The 22,630-nt window shown below is 48.7% G+C and overlaps 7 protein-coding genes across 10 annotated transcripts in view; 3 read left to right on the forward strand and 4 right to left on the reverse strand.

Moving 5' to 3' along the window:
- LOC120896883 (peroxidasin) overlaps positions 1-10,690 on the forward strand; it is a 38,006-nt gene extending 27,316 nt beyond the window's left edge. For all 4 annotated transcript variants that reach the window (XM_040301387.1, XM_040301390.1, XM_040301388.1 and 1 more), the window contains 4 exons: positions 3,153-3,356; positions 3,569-3,741; positions 6,206-6,375; positions 6,472-10,690. In XM_040301387.1, the coding sequence (XP_040157321.1) occupies positions 3,153-3,356; positions 3,569-3,741; positions 6,206-6,375; positions 6,472-9,229 (3,305 nt within the window). In that variant the 3' untranslated portion in view covers positions 9,230-10,690. The remainder of the gene's footprint in view (positions 1-3,152; positions 3,357-3,568; positions 3,742-6,205; positions 6,376-6,471) is intronic.
- Positions 10,691-10,806: 116 nt separating this feature from the next.
- Positions 10,807-12,020, reverse strand: LOC120896887 (acyl-coenzyme A thioesterase 13-like). The gene is made up of 2 exons (XM_040301393.1): positions 11,751-12,020; positions 10,807-11,241 (listed from the first exon to the last, which is right to left on the reverse strand). The coding sequence occupies exons 1-2, from the start codon at positions 11,835-11,837 to the stop codon at positions 10,897-10,899; spliced, it is 432 nt and encodes a 143-aa protein (XP_040157327.1). The 5' UTR covers positions 11,838-12,020; the 3' UTR covers positions 10,807-10,896.
- On the forward strand, positions 11,575-14,375 carry LOC120896885. The gene is made up of 2 exons (XM_040301391.1): positions 11,575-11,730; positions 12,231-14,375. Exon 2 carries the CDS (start codon positions 12,248-12,250, stop codon positions 14,297-14,299), a length of 2,052 nt encoding a protein of 683 aa, XP_040157325.1. The 5' UTR covers positions 11,575-11,730; positions 12,231-12,247; the 3' UTR covers positions 14,300-14,375.
- Positions 14,360-15,640, reverse strand: LOC120896886 (enkurin). The gene is made up of 2 exons (XM_040301392.1): positions 14,815-15,640; positions 14,360-14,752 (listed from the first exon to the last, which is right to left on the reverse strand). The coding sequence occupies exons 1-2, from the start codon at positions 15,412-15,414 to the stop codon at positions 14,564-14,566; spliced, it is 789 nt and encodes a 262-aa protein (XP_040157326.1). The 5' UTR covers positions 15,415-15,640; the 3' UTR covers positions 14,360-14,563.
- A 132-nt stretch (positions 15,641-15,772) lies between these two features.
- Positions 15,773-17,950, forward strand: LOC120896891 (neurogenic differentiation factor 2-like). The gene is made up of 2 exons (XM_040301398.1): positions 15,773-17,091; positions 17,288-17,950. Exon 1 carries the CDS (start codon positions 16,407-16,409, stop codon positions 17,082-17,084), a length of 678 nt encoding a protein of 225 aa, XP_040157332.1. The 5' UTR covers positions 15,773-16,406; the 3' UTR covers positions 17,085-17,091; positions 17,288-17,950.
- On the reverse strand, positions 17,097-20,681 carry LOC120896890 (cleavage and polyadenylation specificity factor subunit 5). Its single transcript, XM_040301397.1, has 6 exons — positions 20,274-20,681; positions 19,975-20,113; positions 19,774-19,899; positions 18,660-18,825; positions 17,681-17,795; positions 17,097-17,598 (listed from the first exon to the last, which is right to left on the reverse strand). Exons 1-6 carry the CDS (start codon positions 20,399-20,401, stop codon positions 17,577-17,579), a joined length of 696 nt encoding a protein of 231 aa, XP_040157331.1. The 5' UTR covers positions 20,402-20,681; the 3' UTR covers positions 17,097-17,576.
- A 350-nt stretch (positions 20,682-21,031) lies between these two features.
- LOC120896889 (26S proteasome regulatory subunit 8) lies at positions 21,032-22,548 on the reverse strand. Its single transcript, XM_040301396.1, has 2 exons — positions 22,445-22,548; positions 21,032-22,387 (listed from the first exon to the last, which is right to left on the reverse strand). The coding sequence occupies exon 2, from the start codon at positions 22,379-22,381 to the stop codon at positions 21,170-21,172; it is 1,212 nt and encodes a 403-aa protein (XP_040157330.1). The 5' UTR covers positions 22,382-22,387; positions 22,445-22,548; the 3' UTR covers positions 21,032-21,169.
- Between the last annotated feature and the right edge of the window lie 82 nt (positions 22,549-22,630).

The raw sequence follows: 22,630 nt of genomic DNA on the forward strand, positions 1-22,630 counted from the left end.
CGCCGAGAATTGAATGTTAGTGAAAAAAAAGGGCTAGCAGCAGCAAGTAGTGTAGTGTAGAGGGTGTCTTCAATTACAACTCCACCCCGGTCAGCACAGTAAAAGGGGTCGGTCAGAAGCTGTAAACCAACCAGGATCGTGTTTGTCGCTTTGACTACTGCCATATTGAATTCATAATTCAAAAACGAACTTTCATTGGAAATGAGGAACGAATGGAAGGGTTTTGAATGTTTGGGTGTATTTTTCTTGTAATAAGTTCCATTTCGTTTGAAGATGGAAGGTACTTCAACTGGAAAAAAATCATTTTAGGATGTTGGGAAGGTCAAGAAAAAACCAACTTGCCATTGCCGACCTACTACACGACAAAAAGAAGAGTGTTCAACCTTTATCGGTACACAAGAACACGACACGATACGTAAAAGTGTACGCACACGCAACTCTTCAGGGAAAAACGGATAGCAAAACCCAAACCCAAAAAGAAGAAAGCCGGCTACTTTGCATATTTATTCATGCGTGTAAAAAGTTTAGTACCATCACATGCGACCCCAAACCCGGTGAGCATGATGCATGTAGCGTGCGAGTGATTTCTTATTTGGACCTTTACCTTTTTGCTCTACTCCCCCATGAATGATTCCCCATTTTGATTTGCATTTTTGGCGCTTATAATGATACTTGTTGCATTAATATGGTACGGCGGTACGCCGTAATTGAAGGCTATCGTGCGTAAAAATGAGTTTTCAAAATTAGATTTATCTACACTCAACACACTCCCACAGGTGCCAAACCGTGGTGGCGCGCTGAAAAAAAAGCTTTTAGCTCAAAACACGTCAATTGGCGCAAAGTTTCGACTTTTAAGGGCCGGCACGTGAAACACGATCAGGAAACTTTTCAGCATTTTCCAGTTTGGATTGGAGCTGGAGCCCTTAAAACCGTGGCGACACTTTGGCGACACATGCTGTGTGTGAAGTGCTTTTTTTAGTTTCCTATTTATTTGCTCTTTCATTTTCAATTTTCCATTACAAAAGACAAACCAAATGGCGAAACAAACAAAGACGTCATGTCAAACGTCAGCCCGCGGGGGAGGTTTGGTGAAAGGGAAGCAAAATAGTCCCTTAAAAGCTCCTTCCCACGTGCAGTTTGTTTGCTTCAAATATGAAACTTTTTCTCCCTCACCCTCTCTCTTTATTGCTTTCACCCGAGTTCCATTTATTGCGGCATTCGTGTGTGTGTGTGCGCGCTGCAGAAGGAAAAATGCTTACCAATAAATCTGTAAATGCTGTCCAGAGCCACACAGGTTCCGCGACTGGTCTGCAAACCACGCAAACGAACGGCTTTCGAACCTTAAGACCGGTCGTATGCACCGGGTACGGGGTGGGGACGTTATTTTTCACTCAACCCAGATCCCGGACACGTACACAAAGCTAACACACCACCGGGCGAGGAAGCAAATGCATTCCATGAGCGACCGAGAAACCTTTGCAACACATTTCCGTTTTTATGGTGGTGCCCACCGGTGCACGGGACACCAGATAAACCCCATTTCTATTTCTCATAAATTCGAAATCGAAGCCATACACACAGCATGGTCCATTCCTTGCACAGTGCACTCAGTGCTTCTTCCAACGTCTGCACCTTTGGTGTGGCCGGCTATAAACCAGCATTTCCACCAGCACATTTCGAGCATGGCGCGTTTGGCTTATGGTGTGTGCATGAGTCTTCGCAATGCCTGGCAAAAGGGGATGCAGCTGCTTCGTTAGGCAAAAAAAAGGTAGCCGGATTACCTTCGGCTTTCCAATCCACGGAATACTGCCTCAAATTTGGCAGAATGAAAATTGAGCTAAAAGCAACATTTTCAACCTTAGGTGTGTATGTGTGTCTGTGTCAATGGATTTTCCAACTCCCAACAAAATGAAGAGTAAGCGACGCTGTCTGGTTTGGCTTACACAAAGACGTTCCTCCAAACTGGACGCCACAGACACACTGTTGCACCATCGGGCAATGTTTTAAAACCCAGACAACCTCTCGTTGTTCCCCCGCGCCCGGTTACCCAGCACGGACGCACTCAGAAACATATTAAATTTTGAAACAGCAATGAAAACTGTTTGCCCAACAAAAAAAAATAGAAGAGAGAAGAGATAAAACTCGGGTGAGAAGAAAAACTATCTCTGCACAATAAATAATAACCCAGCAAAGGGGTTTCGGTTCGGTCCGGTGCCATCTTTGTGTGCCAGCACTCGGTTCCAGGTTCTACGGTATAATCCAATCTAGATGGTTTTTGTCTTTTTGTGTGTGCCCATTCTGGATCTGAAGGCTCAACTTGGAGCTCAACTATTGGAGGTGTTTTTATCGGACACTTTCTGGACAGGAAGATATGAAATTCCATACACCAACAAAGCCTAATAGCTAGGAACTGACTGGGAAGTTGTCTTTCATCCAATGATTTCTTTATCAAATATCACTTCAAAGTGAGCCTTTTTCCTAGTAGGAACTCAATAATAGCATTGAAATATAAGAATGCTAGGCAATTTTTATGAAGAGAGACTCATTTTTGTGATAATAGTACACTCTAGAATGCTTTTAATATAGCTCTCACAGTGACTATACTATCTGCCAGCATTGAGCATACAGTTTTTAGATCAATTCGCCATATAAACCCCAAAAACTAGACCACAAGTTTGGTCAACAAACATTTCCTCACACACGTCCAATCGAGATATTCGTACATAGACACACTAGGCAGCCGGAAAAAAACGCACCACCACAACCACAAATGACAGAGTAAAACAACAGTACTGAATATTTCTGGCCGTTGTGTTCTCTTTTTTCGAGTACGGGCAAACCCAATTCAACTCCACAAATGCTGTTTCCGGAACGTTTGGCAAAATATTTCACGTAAACAGTACCGGTCAGACAATCCATCTGTTCGCCATACATGAAGCTCTGTGTGTTTGGGTGTGTATTCTGTGTCTGTATCTTCACCATCTTGGCCACAGTTTTTGTGCTTGTTTTCCCCGGTACAATCCCGCAAACCAATATTCGTTTCCTACACCAAAGCTGGCCTATCGGGAAACTCTTATCGTTCGTTTTAATGCTCCCTCCTCACAAACTCCACTCTAATCGCACTGAATCCGTTTTTGGCAAATCTTCCACAGCACCGCCGAGAATCGTGCTCGGGCCGGAAAATCAGAACGTGAAAGTCGGCTCCACGCTGACGCTGGAATGTGAAGCGGACGGTAACCCGTTGCCCCACATCTGGTGGAAAAAGGACGGCCTGCCGGTGAACGAAACGAGCCAGGTCTACTTTACCGACGATGCGATCGAGCTGACCATCGACCATGTGGAGGAGTCCGATTCAGGTGAGCATCCCTCCTCGCCCTGCGCTGGATGTAAGGGTTTAACTGTTGCTTCGGTTGCTGGAGAACGGGTTGGCAATCTTTAATTGATCTAAACACCCCCAAACCACGACCCAAGCGAGCGTTGATGGAAACGTGATGGACTTTGACATGTGTACGGTCCCTTTTCTTCGTTTAACTTCAAACCTTATCCCGTTCTCCCTTCCCCGTTTTAGGCACGTACGTGTGTGTGGCCGAGAATGAGCTGGGCATTGCCGAGGTCGAGGCGGAAGTGGTCGTGATCAACGTCGGTCCACCGCGCTTCCTGTTTGAACCGTACGACCTGGATGCCATCGAGGGCACGACGGTTGAGATGCCCTGCAAAGCGGAGAACGACGATATTCTGCAGGTAAGTTGGGAGCGGGATTTGGCAATGAGGGGGGGGGGGGGGGGGAAGAGTGCCTTTTATGCTCGGTTTCTTTGAACTTCCAACGGCAATGCATTGAGGCTAAGTGAAAGTGTTTGAGAAAGAGAGAGAGAGAGAGAGAGAGTGTGTGTGTGTGTGAGAGAGAGCAAAAGCCTGGGGAAAAATGAAGTAGAGCTTCATCCATTACTAAGCCCGCTTTCCGGGACGTACTTGCTGGAGTTTTGAATTCCAGTACATCAACAGCCGGGGGTTCGTGTAATGCATTGGATTTTGCTTCAGTGCGCTTCAGTGCTTCCAACCCGTGACGTGATGATGATGCACTCTCAGAATCCACCATCCACCACTCAATAGAAAATTACCTTGCAATGTAAACCCATCCCGGCACTGTGCACACGGGTGGGGTGGTACGCGAGTAGGCGATTTTAGCCCAACCTGTCTCTAATTAGACATTTTCACGCTAGAAAAACTCCCTCCGGTACAGTTTCTGGGAATTTTTCGCTTTTGAAGCCGAGTTGTGGTGTTGATGAGTTTATTTTTTCGAAAGGCACTTAAAGTAATGAAGCGGCAGTTTTGAGAAAAATAAAGAGTCAGGGCCGCTGGAGGAGACAGCATAACGAAACGTAATTAAATAGAAAATCCTACTCTAATTCGACATGCTTTACCCACCCGAGAATCGATCCATCAGCGAGCATGATACTACACAGTGCATCAACAAAATACGCCGTAATGCTGACTGTTAGGGCTGTTGTAAACTAGCCATTTAAGCACCAAATGAATTCCTTAGTGAGCCATGGATCAAGTTGGGCTTTTGTTTTGAAACGATTATAGGATTTTCCGAAGCACTTCCGGCATCTTGCCGTACATAAACAAGGTTTCATCGTCATCATGAACAAACCCCTTCCTTGAAGGGTGCATCTTTCAAGCTAATCCTTCACATACTGATAAGGGAGATTACAGCAACAAAATGGACAGACGGCAGCGGCTTCCCAGCGCCAGCTTCCAAGCACTTGTCGGATAGGACCTTTCATTAACGCTTCCGGTATTAAAGCTCCTTGGAATGACCCTCACACCCTCCCACTCGACACTGTAGCATAAATAAGAAACCTAATGGTCCGATGGATGGATCACAGCAAATCCTCACACACACACATACATGCACAGACCGTTACATAGCTCATTTTACAACGATTCCAGAACAGCAGCAACAAACTCAGAAATCCATCCTTCATTCTTACCCGGGTATACTCGGGTGCAAAATGGCAACAAATCCCTCCCCACCATCAAGATGCCGAGACCCATCGTCCTATCGCTGCCGTGGTTGCTCGGACACGCTCGCATTCCTCGCTTTTCCTGCCGCCCGAATAAATGGACACCGGCAGAGCAGTACGTGCTAATCTGTACGTTTCCGATCATTCTTCTCGAACGGCAGCGATGACGAAGAAATTTAAAGACCATATCGGTCCATCGCGCGTTAGCCTGGGTTATGGTTCAGTGCGCTTGGGATGTTCTTGCGACTGGTGGGATATGGTACTAGGAAGTGCGGGTAGATTATGCAAATTTAAGACGCAGTTGCTTTACTTTTCGGCCGATAAGAAGAAAACAGTAGCCGGTAGCCGGGGTCGATCGAAGGGCCAATGATGAGGTGCTGCTGGGGGATATCCTGCGCGCTATAAATGGCAAGATTTATGGATCCATTTAAGCATAATTCCTGTCTGATGGGCTTCCGGGCTATTGGGCTACCACTGCCGTCGTCGCCCTCGCCACCACTCACACACATTTAGCATCCGGCATCCGGTTGATGCTTCCGGCGAGAGGTATTTATTGCTCGGCAGTAGTGACCACCGCCAACCAACGCTACCGTGAAAAGTAAGAGGGTGCTTGCTGTTTGCTTCGAAGATTCGATGCAAGTTTGCCTGAAGTATAAACTCATCGGAGCATCGGAGGGAATTTGCGTGCGGATGGGGGTATTATCTCGTCTTAAGATCTTTAATGTAGTCCTCTCGGGTATTGGGAAACGATGGGAAAGATGGTAAAGTTTTACTCCAATATTGGCCTTGAAGCGCGAGTTTGGTCATTGTCCGCCAGTTCCGCCTGTGCAAATGTTTGCCTCCGAATATCCACTGGCAATTGCACACGCAAAAAAAGACAAGGAAAAGACGAGATTTTATGATCCTGCCAAGTCTTGGAGCGCTCCAACCGGCCCGAGCCATGGTTGATTTGTGACACATTGCATCGCAGCGAATGGGAGCAATAAAATCCGTTAATAAAGGACATGGCAGACTTGTCGCTTGTCCTTTTGGTTGCGAAACAACTTGTTCTTATCGCTTTCCATCCCGCTGCCAGACAAACGACTGGAAACAATGTTCTAAACCCCCATCGAAACTTCTAATACATTGTTCTGTTTTGCATCTCATCCCACTCCCACCTCTTGTTTATCTCGAAACAGATCAAATGGCAAAAGGAGGGTCGTACCATAACCCCGAAAGACAAGTATCGTATATCATCCGCCGGCAGTTTGTTCATCGCCAACATCACGCTCACGGACGAGGGCCGGTACGAGTGCTCGCTGCTGAACAAGTATGGCCGTGCGACGGCCAGCGGTATGCTGACGGTGAAGTAAGTGGCTCCACACCACCTTGTACCCAGAAACATCTGTATCGCTGCCATGTTTCTTGTACCATAACATGTCTCTCTCTCTCTCTTTCGTTGCAGGAAAAAGGCGGAGGCACTGCCCGGCGACCAGTACGTGCGGATTGCGATTGCCGAAGCGTCCCGGGAGGTGGATATGGCCATTAATCAAACCATCGGGCGCATGTTTTCGACGGGCCGCAACACCACACGCTACCACGACGACCTATTCCGCATCGTGCGCTTCCCGACCGGTCCTGCCCGGGAGATTGCCCGCGCCGCCGAAGTGTACGAGCGGGCGCTGGTGATTATCCGGAAGCATGTGGAGAGCGGCGCCAATCTTACCACCAACACGACCGACTTCTGGTACCAGGATCTCCTTTCGCCGGAGTATCTGGATCTGCTGGAGCAACTGTCCGGGTGTATGGCGCATCGCGTCACACCGAACTGTTCCGATCTGTGCTTCCATTCGAAGTATCGCTCGCTGGATGGTACGTGTAACAACTACAAACATCCTGCCTGGGGTTCGTCGCTTACCGGCTTCCAGCGATTGCTTCCACCGGTTTATGAGAACGGATTCAACAGTCCGATTGGCTGGAACCGTTCAGCAGTGTACAATGGATATAGGAAACCGAGTGCTCGACTCGTCTCGACCAGTCTGATCTCCACCAGTACCATCACACCGGACGATCGCATCACGCACATGGTGATGCAGTGGGGTCAATTCCTGGATCACGATCTCGATCATGCCATACCGTCGGTAACGTCCGAAAGCTGGGACGGTGTGGATTGTAAGAAGACTTGCGAGTATGCGGCCCCATGCTACCCGATCGACATACCGCCCGGTGATCCGCGCATCCAGAACCGGCGCTGCATCGATTTTGTCCGCTCGAGCGCTGTTTGCGGGTCCGGCATGACGTCCATCTTTTTCGGTAGCGTTCAACCGCGCGAACAGATTAACCAGCTGACGGCGTTCATTGATGCGTCCCAGGTGTACGGTTACACGGAAACATTCGCACAGGAGCTGCGCAATCTCACCACTGAGCAGGGACTGCTGCGCGATGGACCTCACTTCCCACAGCAAAAGCCACTGCTACCCTTCTCGGCACCGACCGACGGGATGGATTGTAGACGCGATTTGGACGAGAGTCAGATCAACTGCTTCACGGCGGGTGATATCCGCGTGAACGAGCAGCTCGGCCTGACGACGATGCACATCGTGTGGATGCGGGAGCACAACCGGCTGGCGGAACAGCTGCACCGCATCAATCCGCACTGGGACGGGGATAAACTGTACTACGAAAGTCGCAAGATCGTGGGAGCAATCATGCAGCACATCACGTACGAGCACTGGCTGCCGATGGTGCTGGGCGAGCGAGGAATGGCTCAGCTTGGGGAGTACCGTGGCTACGACTCGAACGTGAATCCAACCATTTACAATGAGTTTGCAACGGCCGCGTTCCGCTTTGGGCACAGTTTGATCAATCCGATACTGCACCGGTTGAATGATTCGTATCAACCGATCCCGCAGGGACATCTTCCACTGCACAAAGCATTCTTCGCACCGTGGCGACTGATGTACGAAGGTGGCGTTGATCCGCTTCTCAGAGGACTGTACACTGTGCCGGCAAAGTTGAAGAAATCGAACCAGAATCTCAATACCGATCTAACGGAGCGCTTGTTCGAGGTTGCTCATGCTGTGGCGCTCGATCTGGCCGCGATCAATATCCAGCGATCGCGTGATCATGCCCTGCCCGGGTACAACGACTACCGCAAGCTTTGTGGGATGAAGGTTGCGCAAGAGTTTGAAGATTTGAGCGGGGAAATTGCGGACCCGTTGGTGCGGCAGAAGCTCAAGGAGCTATACGGACATCCGAGTAATATCGACCTATGGGTTGGAGGTATTCTGGAGGATCAACTGCCGGGCGCTAAGATGGGACCACTATTTACCTGCATTCTGGTGCGTCAGTTCCGCGTGCTGCGTGATGGAGATCGATTCTGGTACGAGAATGAAGTGTTCAAGCCGGAACAGCTGGCACAGATCAAGCGTGCCTCGCTCGGTCGTATCATCTGTGACAATGGTGACAACATTACAACCATCACGGACAACGTGTTCGTGCTGCCGTCGAAGCAGGGTGGCTACAAGCGATGCGATGAGATCCCGCAGGTTAATCTGGAACATTGGGTTGACTGTGCGGACTGTTCGCGTCATCACAAGCGTTACGCACCCTTGCTACGGCAGCGAAGATCGGTGAGTCGTGCGAAACGTGCCCTGCCAGTGAGCCCAGCCAAACTCGACGGTACGAATCATCAAGATCGGCTGGAGCAACCACACCCGGAAGACGAGGGCCATTACGCACTGAACGATAACCATCTCGAGCAGATCGAGGATGATTCATCCTTTGTCGATGACGACATGAACGAGGAACGGATCGAAGGGCTGGAGGCGCTGATCGAAAGCTTCCAAAAGTCGATGAAACAGATGCGAAGGAAGATACGCCGTCTGGAGCAGCAGTGTTCGGCCGCAGTTCTTGCGGCAGCCGCCGCTGTCGGTGGTAATGCTGGTGGGGCTGGGTCCAACCCGGCCAAGGGTAAACCGCACGGCCACTGTGTGGACAATAAGGGCATCAAGCGGTTAAACAACGAGATCTGGATGCGGGACGACTGTACCAAGTGTGAGTGCGAGCATCACCAGATCAGCTGCGAGACGGAGAAGTGTGCGGAGCTGATCTGCGAGAACAATCTCGTGCTGGTGAAGGAGGAGGGCAAGTGCTGTCCGGCGTGCGTCGTGGCGGACGAGAGCGGTACCATGACCACCATGATCATTAAGGAGGGACAGTAGAGTGTGAGGCCAGTTTGAGCAAATCAATTATCAAGGATCGCTCGATCTCTACGAGCGACACGCCATGGAATCGAATTCTGGAGTGGACTGAACTGAGAGAGGCGTTTGTGGAAGAGGATCCTCCAGTGAGCGGAAGCGATATCAATAATCTAGAAACGAGAGGTAAAACCAAGGAGGAGACACGAGAGACTAGCTATGTGGTACATATATCTCTTATCATGTGACTCAGTTATGTGCCATACTGTACACTTTCCGTCGAGCTGTACTTCTAACCATACCGTTGATAGACGTTAATTCCGTTTCGTTAGCAGCAATTATTAAGCGTGTTAGTGTGTTCTCCCACTAGGCAGCCCTGTACGGTGTCTAGGGATAGTAGGTTGTGTCCGAAAGGATCATTCATTATTAGTGCAGTAGATGTTTTTGAGTTGATGTAATTGGTTGTATACAAAAAAGGGCTCGTGGTTCTTGGTTTTAGTTTCCCAACAGCTTCAGAACCGTTTTAATAAGCTCAATACACTCACCAACAAAGCAAAAAAGTACCATTTAGACGAGGATAAAACGCGCATAGTAAATGAAAGTATCACACACACATAGTCTCTCTACCGTTTATCAACGTTTGCAAACTAGTTTTAGCGCGATTGAAGCCATTTATAGTCAGTTTTTGGGATATAACATTTCTTCGTTGATGAGTAACATCGGATCGAGTGTGACCATCGGAGCCCAAAAATAGTAGCCCAAAAGTGTTTTTGGAACAAAAAAAAACCGTAAACCCAATCAGGACATGGTCCGGATACTGGGATAGTGTCGCAGATTAATCTTTAACCCACTACCCGAAGCTCCACTCATGTAAGGTGCCAAAATTTGGGAAGCCATGATCGTAAGCATCACCCTGTAACGGTCAACGACAGCAACGCAGACGACGATGACGACAAATACTACCATTACCACTACCACTACTACTATGACTAACTGTAAATACTTTTTTAAAAACGTTCAATTTTACCTTGACTAGAGGAAAACAAAATGATATTCTAGCGAACAAGATCGGACATTCACGATCATCCATTATCGGTGATACAGTGGCATCGGCCTCTAGCGACCCAGTACAGCAGAGAAGGATAGTCTCCCTCTCGCTCTCTCTTTTTCTCTCAACGACGATAACTCACGGTCGTGAGCCATTATCAATAAACGGACTCGATTGGCCCCGAGCGCAGATCGATTAGGCAACACTAAGTAGACTAAATTTTATTCGAAACACGGTGAAATCAAATGGGAATTGTCCTTTTTTCCCATGCACTTCCATTGCTCCCCGCCCTCCAATCTCTTCCCTGAATAGTCATTATGGGGTGCGCGGGAAAATGTGTGAAAAACGGAAAATCAAACCAATTATAGCAAACAACCACTTACTACTGGGTGAACATTTGAAATGGAACAACAAAATAAATCGATCTTTACTAGCTATTTCCCATTTTTTCCGAACGAAACCATCCGCCAATCGATCGCTGAAACATGTTACACCGTGTTTTGTGTATTTTAGTGGGATTTATTGCGTTCAAACAAAACAGAAAAAGAACAAGTGATACATATCACCAAACCACCATTTTTTATTCTACCACCTCTTTCCCTTACTTGTATGTCCATTTCTATGGTATTTGGTCTGTGCCTATTTAACTACTCCCAATGTATTTGGTGTGCGATGCTTTGGCAATGATTGAGTTATCTTTCTTGTGGCGCAACTCACACTCCAGGAATGCTAGGTTTCGTCCCGCCCGTACCGTGTTGGCGTCGATGATGACTTCATCGCCTAGCCGTGCACCCTTCAGATAGCTCACGTGAATGTCCACCGATACGCCGGGCGTTGCGTTTTCCTTCGTCATCAGCGCGTACGTAGTGACCACGTCTACGATGGTGGCGGTATAGCCACCATGCAGTCCACCGGCACGGTTCAGATGTTCCTCCTCTACCTTAAACTCCGCCATGCAGCGTCCATCGCCTCCGCTGACCATTACGAGCTAGAAACATGAGAAAAGGGAACCAATTTCGGTCAAGAAAGGGAAGAAATCTAAATTACAGCGTTTGTTTCCCTTCCCGGCTAACGGTAGCTCTTAAGCAGCGTGGAATAAAAATTCATTTTTCCGGAAATCATCTTGAAGGTAAATTAGTACCATATTTTTCAATCTAGATAAACTGTTCGACAATAAGATGAGTTCATTTCACAATTTCGTGTGCTATAAATGAGACTTGGAATAAGCCATAAAGATGCCTCCTATTGGACGCTTATATGACGTCTAATAACTCCTCTGCTTGCTTGCTGGGTCGTGCTGTCAAACTTCGCCTGAAGATGTTTTGTTTACATCCCAGTCAGCCGCATCACAAACATGCTGTTTATATAACAGCGTCTCAAACACAAGAAAAAAGTGTTCTGTAGTGTAGTTTCTTAAGCACTGGAACCATCTGAAGGCATTTACCGTTCAGTATTGCACGTTTTGTTAGTTTTAAAGGTAAGCAATGCACCACATACCTGCTGCAAACACCTATCGTACCCGTTGGTTTTGGTCATCACAGTAGCGATGGTACGCAACAGATCGAGACCCTTTTTGCCGCTCATTGTGGGGAATTGTGCGTTTTTTTCGAGGACACTACAAACCAATCACACAGAACTATGTTCCGGGAGATGTTTCGAGACGAACAACAATGCTAGTGCTATTGAAATTAAGCTCCACTGCTGCAGAACTGCTGCACGCTCGACGGACTTTGTTTGTTTGGCTACTGAGCTGCCTGCTGTCAAAAAACGCCGACATTTGTGACAGTCTGTGGTTGAATGAATTTGGTCGTTAAACCTTTTTAAATTTTATTGTGATTTTAATTGTTATAAGCATGGTAACAAACCCCAAATCAATCCAAATGCGAAAAGGAAGTCCTTTTTGTGCATGCGAAACCCACACAATGGCCCCAGCATCCTTTTCAAGACAATGAAATAATTCAGTATGAAATATTTCAGGCACCTTCAACGCCAGGATGGAGATACAAGAACTGACTGCTTTCCAGCATTCGGAAGAAATCATTCAACCCTTCACGATTAGCTGCGTCGAGGACACGGTGGTGGTGTGCACGAAAGACCACACACTCGTCCTAAGGCTAAAGTACAAACACATCGTCGAGGATGGCGCAATCTGTTACGAGCTGTCGCGCATCAAGTGCTCGACCGCACGACCGACCGGTGCACTGATAGCTCACGAAGCCACCCTCTACCACGCGAGCAGCATGGAGCAGCGCCGACGTATAATGCTGGATCAAACCATCTTCCCCAACATTGCCAAGGTGTACATCTGCAACGTCCAGTCGTGGATATCACCGCCGGGCGTGTTCGAAGACAACCCCCGCGAGCATCTCATAGCGAACGTGACCAACATGGGCCAGCTAACAATTTACCGGCTGGAGGAGCAGTGCCAGTCGAGCTGGAACACGTACGTAGACGTGTCCGACACCTGGCAGAGCCACATCTACGATCGCCACCCGATCGAAGCGTACGACGAGCTGCAGATCATGGTGGACGAGATGACGATCACGTGCTTCGCGTGGGAAACCACCATCCACCAGCATCCGGTGCGGTTCGCCTTCGGCACCAAGTCGGGCAAAATCGTGTTCTGCAATCTGAAACCGAACGTCCCGAAGATCGAGCACGTGCACCAGGAGGAGGAAGCGTCGCGCGTGATCAAGTACATCTCCGTCCCGGGGCAGCACCACTTCCTGCTGGTCGGGCTGGAGAGCGGGCGGCTGGGGGTGTATCGGTTCGGGGGCGCCAACCAGCTCGGGGCCTTTTTTGTGCAGTACATTGCCACCTACTTCGAGGAGGATCTCTGCATCTCGGCGATCGAGTGTGAGGTGGAGAGGAAAGTGAACGGCACCGAGCAGCTGCTCATCATAGCGGTGAAGGCCACCTACCTGCTGATGATAGAGATAGACTTCGACGGCACGTTGCGGAGCAGTGCGACGCTGAGCATGGAAAACTTTATGATAACCGGGCTGCAGCAGGTGTGCCCACGACGCTACATCGTCTGTACGCTGCCGGGGAAGATGTTCCATCTTCAGGTTGATGAAGTAAGCTCCCAGTCCTGTTTGCAGATAGCGCAGCAGGAGGTAGCCACCGATCTGAACGTAGGGTCGTACGCGCTGTACGGGGTGGCAGCGTCCCGTACCCGCACCGGTTGGTTCATTCTTGGCTATCCGTCGCGACGCTTCGACCATCTAACGCTCCGCTCGCCCACGTGCATATTTTTCTGCCGTTTCAACCAACGGGACGCGCTGGAAATGTTGCTCGCGAACAGCACCTACCGGCTGGAGAGCTACCACGATGCTGCCGAGATGGTTCGTTTCCAAGGTAACAAACAGCCCAAAACGCTCGCACCTTTAGAGGACGCCCAGCTGGAGCTTTCGCTCGACGAGGAATCGATCTACCAGTTGAAGCTGCAACTCATTCAGCTGAGCGCACGGATCAGCTACAACACCAAGCGCAACCAAGCGTTTACGCTGGGCCTGTACGCACAGCATCGGTTCATCTGCGCCCTGATAGAGGGTATCAATGCGGCCCGCATCGTACGCTGGCTGGTGGAGAAGTACACCCAGCGGAAGGCGGCACTGCACCCGATGCAGCAGGAAGCGTTGCGCTGCTTGCGCAACTTTATACGCACCCTGACCGCGGAAGCACAGTGTCCCGGGGAGTGTGAGTATTTGCTGACGAAGCTGAAACCGACGCTGCTGGAGGTGTTGGAAGCGGCGGATCAAATTGAAACGCCCGCCATCACCGACGAGGTGTGCTCGTTCTGTGACGCACCGATCTATGCGTACCGGGAGCAGTGCCCGGACAGCCATGCCGTGTTCCGCTGCGTGCTGACCAAGATACAGATTACGCTCGAGTGTGAGGAGATTACGTGCGAGATTTGTCAGCGATACTCGATCGGGCCGACGGTGCTCGGGACGGTACTGGAGCAGAGCATGGCGATAGTGGACTACCGGAAGTGTTGCATCTGTGATGCACCGTTCAAAGGAAGCGGATCAAAGAGTGTATAGACTGAGTCTCGCTAAGGCAATAAAAGTATTGCATACGATCAGGAAGAAAAGAAGATGAAATTTCTAGAAAATCACACACGTACACACACACAATTTATTTGTCCCGTGAATTGCAGCCAAATTGTGCCGAAATTTGCCAGCTAAATCAAGTGCACGCATTCAAGTCATCTCGCAGGTGTGAGAGCTAAAGATAAAATTGCTAAAAAAAAACGATAATTCCACAAGGAAAAAAGGGCGAAGAAAGGAAAGTCCAGTAAAATGCCGTTATGCATCCTTTTGGTCGTCGTCGTACAGGTAGATGTAAGGGTTGTTCTCGATCGTCAGGATGTCCTTCTCCAGCTGCTTCAGATTGTTCTCCAGCTTCGCCTTGCGTATCATCTTCGGCACGGTGTCGGTTAGCAGCGGCAGGCTCTGATACTCTTGCTGCAGTTTTTCCCAGTTTTTCTTTAAACCCTGTGGAAATTAACATGCCGAAATTACCATCCACCCATCAGCGCACGGGGCAGCACACTCACCTTCAGCAGCTCGACGCGCTCCTCCTGCAAGATGTACGAGCAGCGTGGCTGCTGCTGCGCCCGGTCCTCGATCAGCCGGTCCTTCTGGGCGGCCAGATCCTTCTTCCGGCGCGTCAGATACTGTGGCACCTTGCCAAACTTTGGCTGGCACATGTAGATCGGCATCAGGCCCGACTTTTCCAGATCGTGAAAATCACCCTTGCGCGTATCGGCGTACCGTGGGCGCGGCTTTTTCGGATTCGCCGCAACAACTTTTTTAATGTTTTCTTTCCTAAAATCCACCACCTTCAGCACCTGGCAGGGCGAGGGTTCGTGCGGCTTCGGGATGGGCGGTTTGTGGCCGGTGCACAGCCGCACCGGGGCCGATTTAGTGGCCCGATGGCGGGGGCCACAGTTTTTGCGCAGAAAGTCGCCCGGACCGGGCAGCGGTATCTTGGAGAAGCCCATCGTGCGGTGAGCGTCCTTGCAGGATTTCGTCTCCTGCCGCACCTGATGCTCGAACCGGGAGTGGTAGAGCGGCGGCTTCGGTGGCTTTTCGGGCGGTTTCTTTTCCACGTTGTAGATGTTTTCGTCGTGAATGTAAATGTTCACGATGGACATGTTGGGATGGTATGCTTAACGGGAGGGGCAAATTTCGAATTACACTCTCCTTAAATCGAATCTAAAACGATGGAATCTCTGGAAGCGCTCTGGAAGGTTCGCGAACTTCTGTGCACGGAGAAGTCTTTCTATCCTGGAGGGAGCAACGTTCCTGTACGTGCGGCTCGTTCCCGTCTACTGTCAAACTATTTGATTGAAGCAAACAAATGAACCGCCATTTGAACACCATCGTAGCAACCGCGCGGGCCCTAAGCACGTCGAAAACGTGCTCCACACATTCAAACACGCTTCTCACCCTTGGCAACCGGACGGGGAGGGTGGGAGGGGAGGGCATGTGTTAACGGCGACTGCACGCAAAACGGCCCCAGCCGAGCCCCGTGCGGTTGACTTTGATGCGCCGACGCCACAGCCCACAAAGGGTTCTTTACCCCATGCGCAGCCCGGAATATAGTGGTGCCCGCTCACTACAATGCATAGGAATTGACCGACAGCAAGCAGCAAAAAATGGGTCCTTAAATGGGGGAAAAATGTACGCATTCGTGCGTGTTTGTTCGAAATTATGCGGCGACTTTTAAATTTGCTTTCAAAAGTTTGCACGTAACGGCCAGCGCGTGGGGCGGAGGAAAAATCATTAATTTATGCAACCAGTTTCTTAACTGCTATTCTTAAATAAATACACCCCTTCACGTCCACACCACGATCGAGGGGTGCTGCTCCGCATCGATAATTATCACCACTTACTGAAAAGTATTGACAATAAAGCAATGATAACGACGCACCAGCCTTATCCAGCCATCCATTTTCCCGCTATACAATTTCCCTTGTTACAGCGGGGGTACAAGCGCGCCCCGTTATCAGTGATAAGGAGGAAAATTAGATTAGTCGGAAAAGCGCTCAATGGCCAATATAAATGCATACACATTACGCTTGATGCGTCGCAATTTGATTGATTTGGTGCTCCAAGTTCCACACTTGGTTCGCGAGATTCCCGAATGAGTCCAAACCTAACCACGGCGCTCGTTGGAGGAGGAGGAAGCATTCGTCGCCGAAGAAAACCACCCAGTGGCAGCGGTGTCCTTTCGCTCGTTAAACGCAAGAAGGCTAATCAACGCGAACGCAACCGTATGCACGGACTGAACGATGCGCTCGATCGGTTGCGGATGTGTGTGCCACTTCCGGCGAGCTTAACCACCGCCACGGTACGGCCGGACGACGCTCGGGAGGCAACGCCAACACCACCACAGAAGCTGTCTAAAATCGACACACTACGATTGGCGCAAAACTACATCGCAGTGCTGCTGGACGTGCTGCACAGTGGACGTGGGATGAAGTACGATCGGTTGCTGGCTACACTGGGGCGCAGGTTGAGCCAAAACACCACCAATCTGCTGCGGACGAGACTTACGCTCGATGAGCAGCTGCAGGCCGGACTGGTGGATGGGGAGTGTGGCGGGTCTGGATCGTTCGAGCACGAAGGACAGGGACTGTGTTGCTTGTGTTCACCACCACAGCACGATACGCCGGTGTGGTCTATTAGAGCGGCGCCTGCTGAGCAGCAGTGGACATTGGGGTACGATTGCAGCTTCTGCAGCTACAGCGAGGACGGTCCACCGACGATGACGACGACGACGACGATGTACCGGGAGCGGGGTGATATGTTCGACTTCTGAAAGCAAGGTAGGTACCATACGTAAACTATTTATTCTCGATTCACTTATATCAGACATAGGGAGTAAGAAGATAGTTAAAGTTAAGGGTGGAGGTGGGGAAGGGGTGAGGGAAAGGGAGTAGGTAAGTATGGGAAAAGGAAAGCTCTTTGTTGTACATGCGTTCTAAAATAACCGTCCGTTTTTTTTTCTCTCTCTCTCTCTAGCTTGCGAACGCCTATCCTCCTATTGCTTCCAACACACATACAAACACACACACAGACAGACACACACAGTGAATAAAACATAGAGAGAGCGAAGGGCCACTATTGCCGTACTTCCCCCCAGTTTTGTTGTCCCCCCCTCTTCACACCCTCCATCAGCGGAGGCTGTCTCTTTGTTTGCAGAAAGGAAAGGTCCTTCTTCCTCCCTTCAAGTGCCCGCGCCGGGCGATCCGCAGCACAATAGCCCTCTTGCATGCAGTATTGTACTTGTACCTGGCTTAGGAGCCAATTTTTACATGTAGATGAAGTTAAACCTGCAAAAAAAGAGCGTCAAAAATGTTAATAAAAGATACCACGTAATATGAGAATGAGAATGAGAAAACGGTCGGTCGGTACCTGCAGAGTGCTTGCGGTAGCGAGGATATGATCGGCCCGTAGCCTTGCGAATTGTCGTACAGCTCGAACAGCGGTGCCGCTACTAGCTTGTAGTTCTTAGGTACGGCAAATAGCGCTACACAAATTGGTGATGAGAATAAGAGACAAAAGAGAGAAACGGGTTTGAAATATTAGCCACTGTGTAAGGATATGGTTTTGAGTTTTGTTCGGCCGGTTTAACTTTCTCTACACTTTCGCTTACAACAATGAATAAAAAGTTCGTTAGCTTAACAGTTCGTTCGTTTTTTTTTTTGTTACAAAATTGTATCCCGGACTAGCATAACGTCTCACTACACCCTTTGTTTAACATTTAATTTGGCTCGTAAACGTTGAATTACAATTTTCGTTACATATTTTCAACGTTTTTCGCATACAAAAACATAGTTTTTTTTTGTTTTCTACCAAACCCAGTGTTCCCCAGTGGGGCGTAAAGGGTTTTCAATCCCTCAAAGTAAATTTACAATTCGAATTGTCTTTTGTTTTATCATAAATACATAAATTATTGGCGAAATACATTGCTAAACGGCTTATCGTTGCGTGTCTTAACAAACAAAATCTTCAAAGGATAAACGCTTTATCAATTTACAGAATGAACTCACGGGGGTATAAAACATGAATTTACAAAAGAAAAAAGGATTGATAAAGCATATCCTGTTGCTAATTACAAAATTGAGCCTATTAGTTGGTCTAACACTATCACAAATCATCTTTTTATCTTAAAAAAGTCAGTGTTTCTTACTTAAAAGCTTTTCGTTACAATCATTTTCCGTTTTCACCTTCTTTTTTAGCAACACGGGAAGAGCCCATTTCGCACACGCCTCTAACATGTACAAGAAGCTAATTAAAAATGGAAACGTGTACGACAAAACGTTTGCCTTCCCTGCCTCATTCATCATCATCATCATCAACATCGTTATTATCATTATTATCATCACATTACCCTTCTCGTGCAGCTGCACCAAAAACAGACGCTTGTGCTCCTTCGGCTTGGTGATGTGCGGCGGGATGTACGGATACTGCGGTGGTTCGAAGTTCGGGCGCCACCAGTTGCCAATCGTGTCCTCGACGATCCAGTCCTGCTTTACGCCGTCCTGTCGCCCTAGAGTCTATATATAGATGGATGGAGGTGGTGGGTTGGTTGTGGATTTGTTTCGTGTTTTTGTAAAAGGGGAAGTTGTGAGTGTGATTGTGTGTGTGTGTGGGGGAGGGTTTTAGGGGATGAAATTTTTAAATATAACAATTTACAGATAACAATAACAACAGTTTGTTGGGCATAGTAGAATATAGATATATGGATGGCAATCTTTCTACAGGCGGGGTGTTTACACTAAATTGAGATCTTAAAGTGGATTGTTTACGCACTCTTTTTTGTGGCTTTCGCTCTCTTTTGCTTACACAATACTGCAACGTGCATCGTCTATATTCGTATACTTACACCAAGTAGCGTGGAAGGAGGTAATATGGCAGTTACAAAACAATTTCTCCTGCACCATACCTTCCATCCTCGTGCTTGAGTGGTTCCTCGTTTGGCGGGTTTTAGTGTTCATATCAGTTCAGTTTTCAAGGCATGCTAGTGTAAGGTTAGTAGGTACAACGGATGCCATTTCACGTTACTTCCCATTGGCTTGGCACGATGGTGTGAACATTTTCGACCGCTTTCAAGTGTGAAATTTCTACTGTTTTAGCACAATTTTATACAAATACGATAATATGATTGACCATATTAATAGTATTAACATAGAGCGTATGATTTCAGCGAAGCTTACAAGTAGTGTTTTATAAAACCAGTTTTGCCTTCCATTTGATGTTTCTACTGGGAATGGAATTTTCCTTTACATTCCAAACATTACTCGGTACGATATCATCGTCGTGAATGTTCGATACATTGGATTTGCGTTTTTCATTGGATTTTCACAGCTCCATGCTCGCTTCGTGTTTTGTTCTTTCATGTAAAATACATTGTCGAGTTTTGTAATACATACAATAATACGTCAGTGCTACACATCAGTGCCTTCCGTCAACGTTTTAAGAATACTACTTTAACAAAAACATACCTCCGTCAGTAGTCGTTTCAGCCCATCCACCTCATCCTCTCCGGCGCTTAGCTCACCGCCGGGCAGCTTGAAGAACGTTGTGCCCAGCTGTAGTAGCAGCACATGCGGAAGACCGTGTTCATGAACCTGATCCGGAAAAGAAATGTGTCGCACAATGTAAATGATATGTCCTTTCGCGTGGCCTACAGTGAACCTTCTTACCAGCAGAACACCTTCAACCGATCGACGCATTCCTATCTTATCGAACTCGTCGCGCATCCGCTGGAAGCGAGCCGGTACCGATGGATCCTTCTCAAACAGCGGTTCCTTCGTGCCAAATGTGTAGTTTGTCAGTGGATAACTGAGCGGTAGTAGTGTGTCCAACCAAAAAGAAAAAAAAAACAAAGGAAATGCAAATTTACAAACCGGAACCAGCAGAATCAGCCATTTTGGAATCGAAGCAGGCGAGCCAGGTAAGGAGCAAAGTTGACCCGGCAAGTGTGATGGGACCGATTACTCACAGATTAATTGTCCGGTTCAGTGTCATCGATTGATTCGTCTGTAGTTTGTTCATCTCGGTTAGACCCGTTCCGTGGCTGTTTCGTCGGGGCCATCCGGAGCCGGTTTTGTTTACTGCCTGGGAAGTCATCTTTGCTGCTTTTGGGGTAGAACGGTGCGCCTAGCGTGCGTGTGTGTGTTGGAAACTTTACTTTTGCACTTATCCACTTATCTAACCGAGTCACTGCGCGTTTGTTCGGGTGTGTGTGTTTGTGAACTACTGAACACGAGCTATAACTTTGTCACAAAACTAAATAAATCGGAATATGTTTAGAATTAACAACTTTCCGCGTCGCTTTTACACCCTGCTTTGGCCGGATCGTTTTCTTTTTCTCTCTTTTCTCTCGGCTTCTTTTTACGAGCCCGTTTGACAGAAGGTCCCGATGAGATGACACATTTGACAGATGCAGTACAGTGGGTGATACAAAAATGTAACACCACCAGCCAAATGGGATATTTATTTTGCTGACGAAATAACGCAGAAAAATGTTGAAAAAAAAATATAAAGTCAATGTTTACGTCCAGCTATGATTTAATTGGAGGGCTATTTACCATCTTTTACCAGAAACTAATATGTTCTTCTTTGGCGTCTTTGTTGAATACATGCCCAACACACCAATGCCAGGCCTTTGTTTTTGTTTGTCCTGTTCGCCCCAAAATGAGTTCACAACAACTTTCTACTTTAATTTCCTTCATTATTAGTCGAATATAAAACATCTAATAAACGATTTTGTTGATGTCTCGCACGGAAATTGTTTATTATGGTTTATGACATTCCAAAACAGGACATTGCCGACAAAATCTTAGCTCTAAATGTACGCCCCCGAAAACGCATCTGCCGTACCGCCGCAGCAGCAGCTTACTTCCACAGCTTCTTGATGGACATGTTCTTCTCCGAGTCCTTCTGCATCACCTTCGCGACGGCCATCTCGAAGTCCTCCTGGGTAACGTGCACCCGGCGCTCGCGCAGCGCGTACATGCCCGCCTCCGTGCAGACGCCCTTCACCTCCGCACCGGACGCACCGGGCATCAGTTCCGCAATTTTGCGCAAATTAATACCACGCGTAAGGTTCATTTTGCGCGAGTGAATCTTCAGAATGTCCAGACGTGCCTCCTCGTTTGGTGGCGGGAATTCAATCTTACGATCGATGCGGCCGGGACGCAGCAGGGCCGGATCGAGGATGTCAATGCGGTTCGTCGCCATGATGACTTTGATGTTCTTGGTCGCCTCGAACCCGTCCAGCTGGTTCAGCAGCTCCAGCATCGTACGCTGTACCTCCGAGTCGCCACCGCTGCCCGACTCGATACGCGACGAACCGATGGAATCGATCTCGTCCATGAAGATGATAGAGGGTGCGTGCTCGCGCGCCATCACGAACAGCTCGCGCACCATACGCGAACCCTCACCGATGAACTTCTGCACCAGCTCCGAGCCGGACACTCGAATGAACGTACACTCGGTGTGGTGGGCGACGGCACGGGCCAGCAGTGTTTTGCCCGTTCCGGGCGGTCCGTACAGCAGCACACCCTTCGGCTGGGCGATACCGAGCGCATCGAACAGTTCCGGATGTTTTACCGGCAGCTCAATCACCTCCTTAATTTCCTTAATCTGCTTATCCAGACCGCCCACCATCTCGTACGTCGAGTCCGGGACCTTCTCCACCATCATGAGCGACACCAGCGGATCGACCTTGTTCGGCAGGATCTTGTGCAGGGTGTACGATTCGTTGCGCAGCGCCACACGGCAGTTTGGCGTCACGTCGTTGATGTCAATGTTTTTGTCAATGTCGACCACGAACTTGCCCTCCGGGTGTACCTTCACCAGGACCTTCTTCTTGTCCATCGGTTTCACCACCTCGCCGACGTAGCTGCCCTGCTCCTGCAGCAGCTGGAGCTCCTCCCGCAGCATCCTAACCTTGGCGTTCAGCTCATTGCGCTGGGCCTGCAGACGACGCAGGTTCTGGTTCTTCTCCGCCACGATGAGCTGCAGTTCCTCGATCTTCTGCACGAAATACGAACGGAATCCTTCCCCCCGCGGAGGGTCCACATCCATGGTACTTGTTTCACGCATTTTTACCTGTGAAAAACACAAAATTTAGCACAAATGCTTACGCGGTGAAGGAGTTGTGCTTACTTCTTGTTACACAGTACCGAATGAATGTTGCAAATCATCAACCACAATGAAACGTCAACCGCACACTTGACAGCGGGTAACGTTTCCACCTATCAAGCGTTACAATGCGTTACGCGTCGTTCGAAAATGGAGGAGTTTCCCGAGGTTCATGCATTATGACGTGCATTCACTTTGGGAGCCGTCTTC

This window comes from Anopheles arabiensis, chromosome 2 (genome assembly GCF_016920715.1).
Source record: "Anopheles arabiensis isolate DONGOLA chromosome 2, AaraD3, whole genome shotgun sequence".
NCBI lineage: Eukaryota > Metazoa > Arthropoda > Insecta > Diptera > Culicidae > Anopheles > Anopheles arabiensis.